At 39.7% G+C, this 13,291-nt stretch overlaps 1 protein-coding gene across 1 annotated transcript; it reads right to left on the reverse strand.

Annotated features, from left to right (window-relative positions):
- Positions 1-7: 7 nt before the first annotated feature.
- On the reverse strand, positions 8-13,207 carry depdc7a (DEP domain containing 7, paralog a). The gene is made up of 9 exons (XM_085167269.1): positions 7,080-13,207; positions 4,523-4,985; positions 2,850-2,953; positions 2,537-2,729; positions 1,830-2,050; positions 1,561-1,703; positions 1,358-1,483; positions 1,132-1,210; positions 8-1,009 (listed from the first exon to the last, which is right to left on the reverse strand). The coding sequence occupies exons 2-9, from the start codon at positions 4,975-4,977 to the stop codon at positions 786-788; spliced, it is 1,545 nt and encodes a 514-aa protein (XP_085023395.1). The 5' UTR covers positions 4,978-4,985; positions 7,080-13,207; the 3' UTR covers positions 8-785.
- Positions 13,208-13,291: the final 84 nt, after the last annotated feature.

The raw sequence follows: 13,291 nt of genomic DNA on the forward strand, positions 1-13,291 counted from the left end.
ATTTACGTTTGTTTTTGTTTTTTTCAGTTAAACACATTTTGTGTGGAATCTACAAATTTTAGATCCTTCTTAAGTTTATATAGTGTTCCATAGAAATATGGAAGCAATTTCCTTGTCTCGTGCAGAGGGTTTTATTGAACCTTACTTAAAAGGCATTGAAGCTGCCACTAAAATGGAGCTAAGGTTTCCAGTTACAAAAGAAAAAAAGCACAAACATCTGTTTTGTTGATGTGATGCGACAAACAAAAACCCAGAGGGTTGATTCTCATGAATGCGTCTTATTGTTTACTACAGTTCAACATCAGACTTTCAAATTTCCAGTTTCAAATTTCCGTTTGAGGGTTGCTCACACAAAGCTATACTGTACATCGCATTGAGAACATTTTGACTGGTAACACTGTTTCTATTGCACAAACACACGGAACATTTACATCTTTAAAAAAAAAAAAAATCTGGCAAGCAGATTTGCCCTTTTCTGCCTACAAAACATCAAGCCATCGAGATGGTTTGCAGTGAGAAAAGGGGGGGAAAAAATCACTAAAGAACACTTGGTTCATTTTGTCTTTCTCGGAAAGTAACAGTTTCATTTAAAACTTCATGTTAGTGTCCTGCACCAAAAGAAAACGTCAAGTTCCTTAAATAATTAAGATTATTAAGATTCACATTTGCGTTCAGTAGTCTAAATAAAATCCACTTGCTGACATGGACGTTTTCACATCATCTGGATTGCATTGGCTTTTTTGTTCTTTACCTTATAGTATATGGTCTTTTTAAATGAATAAATATTATTGTAACAACATGTTGATACTGGACAATTTATTTCCAAAGTACTGAACGAATATCTCCGGATGGCCTTTATAAAACTGTCCAAGCAGCCGTCTCTTTTCTTTATCAGAGAGCGTAGGGCTCTCGTGGACTGTCCGCAATAAAGACACGAGCTCCTCTTTAGTGGTTTTTCGTGCGTTTTGTGAATACACCTCAGTGCTTACTCTTGTTGAGTACGCTGATCCTGGAGTAAAGAGAGACAGAAAACCAAAAATTAATTCCTCTTTATGCCCCCAGTTAACAGAAATAGCAGTTAAATATCTGAATGTACGCAATGATGACTGTGAGGAGTAAAAATCTGCAAACCTGTCAACATATCTGGATCCTTCCCTTTCACAATATTCGTTATTCTGTCACTAACCATCTTGTGCAGTGAGACAGGAATCTGGTGGGAGAGACAGCGAAATATTATAACTTCTCCAACAAACAAATATGCTGTTCCTTGTTTGTAGCGGCTGTAAAGGACATAAGATAACATCCCTCCTACAACACTGAACACACACTAGCAAAGAGACAAACTGGAAACACTCACTTTGAACAGATCACAGTGGTTATCCATCATGAACAGAACCATCAAGTCCACCTTTCCTTTGGAGAGTCTTCTGCTGTAGACAATGGCACGTGAGAAAGACCTTTTCACTGCCATTCTGTTCTCAATCTAGGAGAATTATCTAGGGTTAGTAAAAAGCCAGCAAAAATGTACAGACTTCCACAAGACACACCCTTAGCGCTGACCTCTTTGTGCAGTTTGACCTCCTCCGGTTTGGCTGCAACAGACATGAATCTCAGGAGCCGACGCAGCTCCTCCCTGCTGCGAGAGTCCTGCAGCTTCAGGCTCAGCTGGAGCGCTTCCACAGCTTGCTCTCGCTTCCCGTTCACTGTCGATACAGCACAAAATTTGCATTAGAAAGGCAGGGATGCAGTTACAGAAACCTAAAATCTGATTCACATCTATCACTGTAAACTTGTATCTGTACAAAAGATCTGACAGAGCCTTCTCATACCGAGTAGTTCGGAAATGCCGCAGTGGATATCGAAAATTTGGTTGCTAAGCAGAGGTGGCTGTTGTGTGTGTCCGTAGTGCTTAGTCAGGACTTGATACAGTAGTCTTTTACACCGGATCAGGTCGTCTCCACAGGCGGCCAGACCTCGGCTGATCTCCACCACCAGTTCATCAGGCAGAAACTCCAGACAGTCCACTGCTCCTGACATCCACTCATCAGCCCTGAAGAGAGGAAAGTATTATGATTTAATATTTGATGTGAATTTTAAATTTTGCCTTTATTATTAGAATTAATAAACAAAGTTCAAGACAGTCTGAAGTCAAACTGAGGTTTTGCAGTTTTGTGGTGTGCATATAACTACTACATGTAAATGCAGGGACACTACACAGTTCCAATGAATAACCATTATTAGGATGACTCTTATCTCTACACCTCCACATAATTTTACTACCAAATAAAAAAAGCAGTGGTCAATTGGTGAGCGCTTTTCTTTAAGTTAAAGAGCAGGTCAAGTGGAAATAGACCTGCTGTGCCATTCTATACACATTCTACGTCTGCAGAGCAGCAGAAAATGAGTATCAGCAGACCAGCTAATCTGGTGAGGCGTGGCGTGAAGGTCTTAAAGTCTAACAAAGGTCACCAGAAACACTCATGTGAATTGATCAACGTTTATAAAACGAAGAAGAAGAAAAAATGAGTGGACTTACTGAGCCTCACCGAAGGCCTTCAGAACCTCTCTGTCTAGGTAGCTTGATGTATACAACAGGTCCGGGTCGCTGTCCATGCCATGTAGGGCACGCCTCGATGTCTCCTTACCCTCTAACAAACTCTCCAACAGGGGGAGCTCTATTAACTGCAACAGTCTGAACACTGCCTGCTGGTGCCACACTTCATCTACAACTGTGAAAACACCATATAAGTCACAAATACACAGACACGTCGAGAATGCTGAGTCATGCTCAGCGTGAAAATACGACGCCTGTTTTATGTCACGCTCATCGAAGACAGAAAGCAACTTACGCTCTTGCGAGAGGCCGAGGTTGATCATCTGAGGGGTAATCGTCGAGCTGAGGTTGAGGTTTCCCAGCACGTCCTCAAGTGATTTGTCTGTTTGCGCTTCTTTCCTGCACAGTTGCGTAATAGCAGCAATCAGTCAAAACAGAGGAGGCAAAATAAACAGACATATTACAGGAAGAGAAGTGGCATCAGTAAACAAATGTTTTATGGAGTATGTCTGATTCGCTGTTTTGATTGTGCATATTTGATTTTTAAAAAAATGCATATTTTGCAAATAAGCGTTTTGCAAATATGAGCTATTTCTGACTGAAATTAAATAGGACAAACAGGATTCCCATTAAACAAAAGCCACTGTTTTCCCTGTTTGTTTAAATTATACCTATTAAGACTGACTTAACCCACGCTGCAAATAACAAAAGCCTTGTCCAAACACTAAAACAGCATATGGGTCCTTTGAATCTTTCATCTCTCATTACAGCCATCAGACCTGCTGTCTGCCCATGTCTGTCCCTCCCACAACAACATCAGATTTTAAAGAGATCAAAAGAGTGTAAACACAAAGTGCTGAGGCCATGTGTTGCAGCCGTATTCTGCCAACCTTTGCTATCCTAACAGCCTCTGTAAAACTCTGAACTCTCCAGCATCAAGGTAAAGGACATTTTAAAGTTTAGATGCTCACCGCGATATTTGTTTATATGCTTTCAAGCCGAGGCAGATGAGATGAAGCCAAGAAGAAGAAGTGTGTGCAAGTGTTTTATGTGGGCAAGTCTTTATATCGTTAATTTAATCTGATGTTTGTTTTGATACATTAGTGGTGCGTTCATCTTGGCCAGATATCCCATGTAAAAGAGATCCTTGGTGTCAGTGATTTAACTGGTTAAATAAAGCTTAAATAAATTAAACAATAAAATGTACAATTTTGTGTTTCAAAGGTGAGTCACAATTGGGAGGTCACCCAAGAAGTTAGTGTTGTGCATGTTATAAAAGAGGTCTCACATATTAACATAACACCTTAATTGCTGATGGTCGTAACTTGATCTATACTAGCCTGCAAATCAATCCACCCGTTTTTTGTTTTTGTGCTCAGCTTTATTTTCAGTATTCAGACAATCACACCATTATGATGTGGCACAGGAGGTAAAGCAGGTTGGCTACTGACTGAGAGCTTGATGGTTTAGGGTCTGACATGTCAAAGTATCCTTGGACAGTTGCTCCCAATACATCGATCAAAGTGTGAGTGTGTGACTGTTATGTCAAAACTGCTTAGAGATAGAACAAGGTGCTTATATGAATATAGGTGAATAAGGCTTGCAGTAGGAAAGTGCTTTGAGTGCTCAAATAAGAGCAGAAAAGCACCATGTTAGTACCATTCCAGTCCAAACCCTCAATTTGAAAACAAATCAAACATTTGGGAGATAAATCAATATCTACCTAATCATTATTTATAAAATACTAGATTTGGGGGAAAGCATTAACTGAAAATTATCAACTGAAACTGAAAATTTGTGAAATCAATGCATGACTGAATGTTCTGACTCTAAAACCTTTCGTTCATGCCAAACCAGTTTTTAGAAATCTTACTATCTGAAGCTAAACTGGATTTAACAATTACCTTAAAGGAATGAGAGCTAAGCAAATCACAGATTACATCTGAAATAGTTACTTTATGTCTGTACCTTTCCCGTAGAGGACTATAGCCCTTCGTGTTTCTTTCAATGCTCGGTGAGTCATAGCCACTCTCAATGGTATTAGTGGAAAGGGAATTGGTGCCAGTCAGCGCAGAAGACGAGTTGTTTTCTGGACTCAGGAACCTGTATAAACTGAAACTGCTGTCCTCAAATGTAGTTTTCTTCTTTTCCTTCCCAAATACTTTAATTCCCACCGGCTCAAATACCCTTGAGTCCATGAGCGCCTGACAAAGTTTGACAGCTTTATAGCGGGGTACTGCTTCATCTCCAAAAAAACGGTTGAGGGTGATGTGTGCCAGCACCACATCCACTGCCTCTGAACCCAAGAAACAGTCGTGGTAAGACTTCAGGTTGTGACGCCGACGCTTGACCTCCACGCGAGTATGCAGATTTGAAATGATGCTGGTCCAGATGTAGGTGGCTCGGAAAGGCTTCCCAGCCATGCCTCGTTCTGATGGAAGGAGTCAAGAGAAAGTGTTAGAAAGCTGTGACTAATGATTAATGATGATATTGTGAGTTTTCTTTCACTCCAGATAGCCTAACACATGTTCTACTAACTACTACCACATCTTCAACAATTGATAGTGCAGTTTGTCAACAAATCTTCTTTCCTGTTCTGTGTTTGATTGTTGGGTCTTTCCTTTTTTTGTCTTTGGAAAGAAAAACAAAAAAACTGTGTCATCCACCACAAGCCAGCTTTCATCTCACAACAGGAAACATTTAAAGCCTGCTGAGCAAATGTTAGGAGTGAATCGGAGAGAGGCTCGCTGAGGCCAGGTGCCATAAATCAGGAACTGACAGCAACAGCCAGACTCCATGTTATGATAGCACAACATGACAAAAATTATTACTGACCTATCTGTAAAACTGAAATGTGAAAAGCACTTGGGAACAATACAGCGGCAAGCAGATGTTCTCCCACTCTTTTCAAAGATACAACAGCTCATTGAGAACACAGAGAAGTGTGTGCTCGCTAATCTCGGTGATCTGTTGCCTAATGACATACAGCTACGTCAAACCACTTCTTCCTCTGGGAGAGAAGAAACTGTCCTCAGTGCAGATTTACATATTGGGAAAGAACAACTGGGGCTGCAGCTGTTCAAGGAAGAACACCTTGCAAAGGTTTGTATGCATAATAGGAACATAACAGGGCGATGAGGCACTGATTTGAAATGTTTATTTCATTACTTTAAGACACTGAGAAAAGATCTAAATCCATACTATGCACATGGCAGTCAAAAATAAATGTAAACTCCCAATGAAAGACCATTTTTTTTAAAGATTTACCATGCTTTTTGTTCAGCGTAATTAGCAAAAGAGCTGCATTATCACAATGAAATCCTTGATTTAGGAGTTGCAGCAAGACCATCTGGAGAATCCCTTCAGGGGTCCCTGGATTAGCGGGATTACCACAGTAAATTCGGATTTGATCAATTTCTATTAATGCTCGTTAAAAAGAAAAGAAAAAAGTGGGAGGTCAGATATGGATCAAAGCAATCCTGGGAACAGGCTGTGCTCTGTCACCTCTTGTTGCTTGCACCAGGTTGAGATTTGAGCCCTGTTTGCATAGTTGACCCCAGTCACCTTCCCTATGACTATTGTCCTCTATAATAATAATAATAATAATAATAATAACAACAATAATAATAATATAAAAAGGGAGAATGCAAGGAGTGTCAGGTCTGCATTTTAGCTCAGGATAATAGTGCACTTCTGTTTGTACACATCAGTGGCGGTAAATAATCGCACAGGGAGCATTCAGCACTGTGATCATTCCCTCGTGGCTCATACAGGTGTTCCTACTGTAGTAAATGGAAAAGATTTAGATTCTTTTCTTTTCTTTTCTTTTTTTAACAAGAAAGAGGACCAATGCTTAAAAAGAGGCCTAAGATGAGAAGCAGTGCAGCACCATCAGACCTAAAACAGCAGGTTCTTAATCGCCTGTGGCAGGTTCCTTCATTCGTTCAACGTGTTGTGACTAGTAAGATTAACTGATCAAGCTTCAGGGCACAACTTGAACACGCTATGGCTGAACCCCGTTTGGCTTTTTGGCCCCTATGGATTGGAATTCACATCGTAGACGCTGGCCCACGTCCACACAAAATACCGTCTTCTACCCGCTGTTTTTAACATAAACACTGCCCCACCTGCTGCTACACTGAGCAAATGTCAAACGGTCCCAAAAAAGTTGGGACCTATCAGTTATTAACTCATTCTCTGAAGAGTTAACAGAGCATAAAAAATAGGCTGGAATTTATGAAGGTCATCCTCCTTTTAAAAGTATACTTTCTGTAAAGATTAACCGTGGTTCAACGATTCGACTTCACTGAATAAAGCTTTCTGATTTATTTCCTGCTCCAGACGCACGGCGTGCGTAAAATCCATGAAATCTACATTAAATTGGGATTAAAAGACACAGGTCGATAACGCAGATTGCAAACCTAAGTAAGGAAACTCCTCAGATTGCAACAATATATTTACCACACGCACAAAAAAAGTAACATCTGGCTTGGTGAAGTACGAGAAGTTGTTAAATCGATCTTACCTGGTGTTCGATGAACGAAAACTTCCTCCAGTGACTGTAAAGAAAGCCATTCAGACCATGTCCCGGTCTTCAATACACACCGTGACACTCGCAACTAAACTACAGTCAATGCCGAAACTGTCTCCTCCCACCCCGATACATTATTCATGACCCAATCACCACCTTCCCAGCGTGATAACGAGGCTCTCACCGTTTCCCTGAAGTTTAACAAAGGCGCATTAAGTACCTTATTTTGCATCTTACATTTTTTTACGCTTATCTCCACCAACTGAAACTAAATAAATGGAAGGCAAGCGATTACTACCACTGTTACAATCAAACAAGGTTTCACTATCGGCGTTAGCTTTAATTATTTTATCATAGATTTGGTCATTATAATAGGATGTGTGTGATCTGCAAAGGTGCTTATAAAAAAAAACCTACCTGACTGGTGCAATCTGGAGTTACAGTAAATGCCTTTCATTTTCAAGTAATGCTCCAGCATCTAGGAAGCTTTCACATAACCTTTTACTTACTAGGTCACACCCTAAAAGCTTACAGTGGAAGTAAATCTGGCCTGATAAAGACCTGCAGATATAGCTGTTCCCAGGAAGATGGGAAGATATTAAACATTTTTTTAGGATAAAGTTCTAATTTAAAAATAAGGACATTTTGGGAGAGAGAGAGAAAGAGAGAGAGAAAGAGAGAGAGAGAGAGAAACCTTTCCCATGTACTGCTAAAACAGTAGACACCACAAGTTGGACTGTAGGGACCTCAAGTGTCAAAGGCAAACCTGGCCTATTCCACCTCGTTTGGGGTCATGTGAACACCGTACTGTTGAATATACCGAGCTTAAATATCTCAAAAACAAATACTTACACACCCAAGAGCAAACACATATGAGCTGTAGCAGGAAGAGGTTTTTGTGAACTCAGAATCTACATTCTAAACTGATGCCTTTGTTCTTTTCTAGACAAAATGTCGATCACTTGCAGGAAAGGAGACTGAAAGGCAGAGAGCTATTATTATCATCACAAGAGACAAGTATGGTGCAACAAGTGAGGTATGCAACCGAGGCAAACCAGTTCGATCAGTGTCCTCTGGGCTCTACGTATCTTTTATTTTGAAATACGCTGCTACTCATCAGCGGGTATGAGCAGAGACCAGTCTGTGCCCACAACAGATCCTACATTTCTTCTAATCAAGCGCAGATAGACAGATGTGGTTTGAACCCCCTATTCATGCATCCACCTGAGCTGCTTCTGAGCAAGGCCAGTTTTTCTAATTTACAACTGAGTCTCTGCCTCAGCTTTTGTTATATCTGGGGTTTTTTGTGCGTGTCTTGTGTCTTTGTGACAAAATACCCATGACGCTTAGTCTCGAAATACCTGCCTCACATTCTTGGCTCATAAGAAAACAAAACCAGGGATGCCTGTAGTGCCAAACTGGTTGGTAACACTTGTTGTACCTCGGGTTTGGAATGTATAATATCGAGCATTATGTGTGTTAGCAAAGCATGTCTCCCATTGTGGATTTATGCAGTGATCACACATCTACATACGAAGAGCACATATACTTTCATTCAGGCGAAACTGGTTTCACCCATGCACAGTGGTCAAATATGTTGGTATTTTGTAAACTGACGACAGTTTACAAGAGTGATGAGAGTGCGCTGAACAGTAAAACCTGTTTTATGCCAGCACTGATGGCTGACACACACAGAGAAAGCACCCTTGTTAACACCATTAGTAATTCTAACCCACAAGGTCAAAGCAATATTTACATTTCTGTTATTCGCCAATTACCTGGAAGCTCCTGTATATTTCCCTCTCCTTCACCTTCACACTTATCAGTCATGCAGGTAAGATGATAACAAAAATATCCCCTAGGAATTTTCTCCAAGAAAATTAATCCAAATAAGAAGACTACAGTTCTGTGAAAAACTAAGTACAGCCCATGATTCAGTAGCTTGCTGAACTACATTCAGCAGAAATAACTTGAATTGTTTTCTGTACAATTTTATCAGTGCCTCATCTCTGGAGTAATTTGACCCCACTCTTCTTTACAATGTTCCTTCAGTTCATTGAGGTTTGTTTATTCACAGCTTCCTCAAGATCCCATCACAGCCTTTGAATCAGTTTGACGTCTTTTCTTTGACCAGGCCATTGCAGCTGCTTGATTCTTTAAATTTTCAGCCATTGTGTTGTAGATTTGCTGCTGTGCTTGGGATCATTGTCCTGTTGCATGACCCAGTTTCAGCAAACTTTAGTTCTGGGACAGATGTGTTCACATTCGACTCTACAGCACTTTGTATTTGTGTTGGTATGCCATGTTTGGTCTTCACCGGGCGTGGCACTGGACATTTTCACCAAACATCTCCACTTTGTCTCATCTGTTCAAAGAACAGTATGACAGAGCTCTTGTGGTTTGTTCAGATACAACTTGCAAACCTAAGCTGTGTGGCCACATACTTTTTAAACAACTCCTGGCAACTCTTCCAAACAAGCCAAACTTGCTCCAGAACAACAAACTGCCAAAAAGTCTGCTTTCATAGAGGTGGCCACACTTACTGATGGTCAGTTAGTCAAGTTTGTTTGATTAGCAGCACCTGGCTGCTACTTATCCTCTGGAAGCAGTAAGTGTGTACCTAGATTTTTTTATACAACTGCATATAAAAAGTAAAGTCTCTCAGCACGGAATAATACTGCACTAATAAAGTTAACACTGACGGAGAAGAAGCCAGAGACGAAGATAGTGCTGGCTTAATATTTAACCATGAACTGTATTCTATAAGAGGAGAATATTAGATTTACACAAGTTGGGAAGGTCTCTTAGAATGACTAAACAACTGCAGATTCCAAGATGAAATTTACAGCCATCCACGTGGACAAGTTAAATGCCTTCTGAAGAAACATTTTATGGTCAGTTGAGACAAAGATTAAGCCTTTAGGTCACAATGACAAGAAGTATGTTTGGAGGAGGAAACGTTAAGCTTTCAAACCTAAGAACACTGCACCATCGATCAAGCATGGTGGTGGTAGCACCATGGTCTGGAGCTGTTTTGCTACAATTGGCACTGGTACAATAAAGAATAATGAAGAACTACTCCAAAAGTCTTGAAATTCACCTCAAGTCAATGGCAAGATGGTTGGAACTTAGACATCAAAACTGGTTTATAGAGCAGGCTAACATTAAGCTTCTGGAATGGCCTTCTCAAAGCCCTGGCCTTAACTCTATTGAAAATTTATGGACTATGCTTTAAAGCCACATCTGTGCCGGGACACCGACCAATAAAAATGAACTCTGGTCAGATTATCGAGGCAGAATTACGCCAAACGCTTGTTGATGGCAACCTGTAAAACACCTTGGAAGGTCTAGGCGAGGTGCAACTTTCTAAGTGGTATTTAACTAAATATCATTGGGCTTGTATGTATTTATTTGAGCCTGTATCTTTACTTTTGACCCTGTGTGGATTAGACAAAATCCTAAATTAATTCACTCATTAAAAATATAGGCTGTACAATCATTCCACTCTAGAAAAAGAACAGTTCAAAAATGATTAAAAGCCTCAAATTACCATAGTATTAATGCCCGTGAATGTATGTAAACGTATCACAATGGTATGTAAGTGTTAGACAACTTTTGAAGTGCTGCAGTCGAGCAAAACCCAGCATAAATTACAGCAACAAAAGTGGAAAACCTTAAGAACAAATATTTCAAAACTGACCGTAAATAAAAACGTAGTTGGTTTTTTGCTAATTGCTAATGAACGCCCAAATACAGATCTTGACTTTGTCAGTAGAAGACTCCAGCTGCAGCAAATACAAATTGGTAACTCTACTTGCCACAGATAACTACTTTTCACCCTGCACGTGTGCACACGACAGGTCTGATTTTAAACTAGATGATCATCGACACTCAGTGCATCAGGTTTCACGAAGAGACATTTATTTCTAACCTCAAGACTGTCAGTGATATGCAGCCTTACGCAGCACACAGCCATCTCGTTTCTGTGCCCTTCTCACATTCTCATGCTGCCTCGGGGGTGCCTCCAGTCTGTCTCCCACATATGGAACAATGCAGTGCATTAAAATTCATATGCTTTTCATCTGGAGAGCAGACGCTCAGTATCTCTCCCTACCCGTTGTGCCCGTAATGGAATCCCAAACGCTTGCCTGACTGGTTGTCCTCCACCCCCGAGCCTCTCCAACTCTAAGGACAGAGGACAGTGGCTTTCCTCACAGTGCAGTCAGTGAAGTACAGAGACACTTTTGTTTTTTGGGGATTGCCAGTCATTTTTTTTGCATTGTGACTGGTCTGGCTGGACTGTCATATTTTATTCAACAGCCCAGAGACTCTTTCAGACGAAACAAAATCAGCCACCCATAAATATGTGAAAAGTTCGGGTCATGAGAGCACTGTGGGCAAGCAACATGGCAAGTTTCTCACTTCGTTGTGTCCTCATGGAAGATGTAAGCCAATATTAACAGCACACTTCCAACAAGCAAGAGAAATCTAACATAACCAGACCCCTCAGGAAGCTGAGAAGCAAACTGTGACTGGCTACGCTGAAAAATCCATACAGGCTATTTGGTTGCAGCAAGACTGTTGTAACTTTTTCTGCTGGGCTCTTCTGTCTGATTAACATTTCAAATATGTTAAATGTAGCACTTGGCCCCTGTTATAGCAAAGTTACAAATAAAACTGAAAACAGTACATCTATGTTCTAAAAAGGTTACAGTTGATAATGAAACACAATCTCCTTATATCGACTTTGATTAAACATTAGTCAAAAAAGAAAAAAATCGTATTTGGTTATTCTATAATATTACGGCAACACTGCAGAAAAGTCTCCATGTGGTTTGGTGATTGTGCAAAAACAGATAAAAGGTGTCACATGACTAGTTAGTACTGCTGCAATCTTCCAAAACTATGACCAAATACAATGGTGGCATTATGTGACATGTCTGTAGGGATTCAATGAAAATTCATTGATTCAGATTGTAATCAGTGTCAGAAGGTATTCACCCAAGAAAATCCAGATTCCATAATAAAGGCAGTGTTTATGCACCCTCACACCCTGGTTTAATAGTTTGGTTTGTTTACGTTTTATAATAGGTCATTTTTTCTATCCTTTTATGGCTCTGAATAGCAGAATGCATTTTTTTTGTTGTTAGAAATAATTGCTCTGAAAAATGGGATTCCAGAAAGAAATCTCACGGCGTTCCTGGCAAAAAAATATCCTAGAAAAACACATACCTAATACATGCAGTGTTTTATTTACAAACTGCATCTTTTAAGAACAAGATTATTTTTGACAGAATAAAATAAATGACTCAGAGTAAATTCTGGAAAACTGTGAAAAGATAATCAAAACGTGTCTTAGAAATAACCATTTTCTTCTGTGAAAATATATACTTTTATCATAAAATGTAGGCTATGTCTGTAAAGCAATTCATTTGCATTCATTTACCCATAGATAAGCCAAGGTAATAATGTCTGAGATTAATAAAAAGATTAATAAAAAGCAGTACTGGAACTGCATTGATTCCAATCAAAGGTGTTTCCTATAAGCAAATGGTTGGCTTAAAACACAAATGTTAAACTATAGTATAGACGCACTATGTAGCTGCTAAAGAGAGATTTGCTGCTGTTCCAACGTCCTGCTATTTTTTTCTCCTTTTTTTTTTTACAAAATGTACATTATACATATATATAAGCTGGCACCGTATTACAAATGTGATGTTTTGCAAACAGTATATAACTATAGTTATATATAATGTATAGTTCTTTTTTTAAACAAAACAACAGATTAACTTTGCATGTGAGCTTACTTAAAAGATTGACAAAGGCTTGCTCTGCTTGTGTATTTGCTGTGTTCTACTTCCTGTGCTGATTGCCTTCTATATTGTGCATACAATCTGGTCATGATCTGGCATTTAACTTAAAAAAGAAAAACAAATTAAAAAGAATATAAATCTATGGAAAAGCCCATAAAAGTGGGCTTTTAACTATAAAAACCTACAAAGACTAGGAGAAGTACTAGGTGGGAGCCTTCCAAAATGCTCCCAAGAACAAAGTTCTTGTCCTCTGTTGATGAAGTTCCAGGTTTCTGCTGGGATGCAGTGATAAACAGTGTATGTCTCACTGTTGCACTCCTGCCACTTTTACTCCACAGTCTCCCAACAGTCTTTAACAGGCAAATCAGTTGATCCGAAACACCCTGCGCTTGA

Source organism: Neolamprologus multifasciatus, chromosome 1 (assembly GCF_963576455.1).
Source record: "Neolamprologus multifasciatus chromosome 1, fNeoMul1.2, whole genome shotgun sequence".
Classification (NCBI taxonomy): Eukaryota; Metazoa; Chordata; class Actinopteri; order Cichliformes; family Cichlidae; genus Neolamprologus; species Neolamprologus multifasciatus.

Coding starts and splice junctions, on each gene's coding strand:
- depdc7a (XM_085167269.1), bottom strand. CDS start 4,977: ATGGCTGGGAAGCCTTTCCGAGCCACCTACATCTGGACCAGCATCATT. Junction 2,954..4,522: donor TATAGTCCTCTACGGGAAAG/GTACAGACATAA, acceptor GCAACTGTGCAG/GAAAGAAGCGCAAACAGACA. Junction 1,704..1,829: donor CGGCATTTCCGAACTACTCG/GTATGAGAAGGC, acceptor CTGTATCGACAG/TGAACGGGAAGCGAGAGCAA.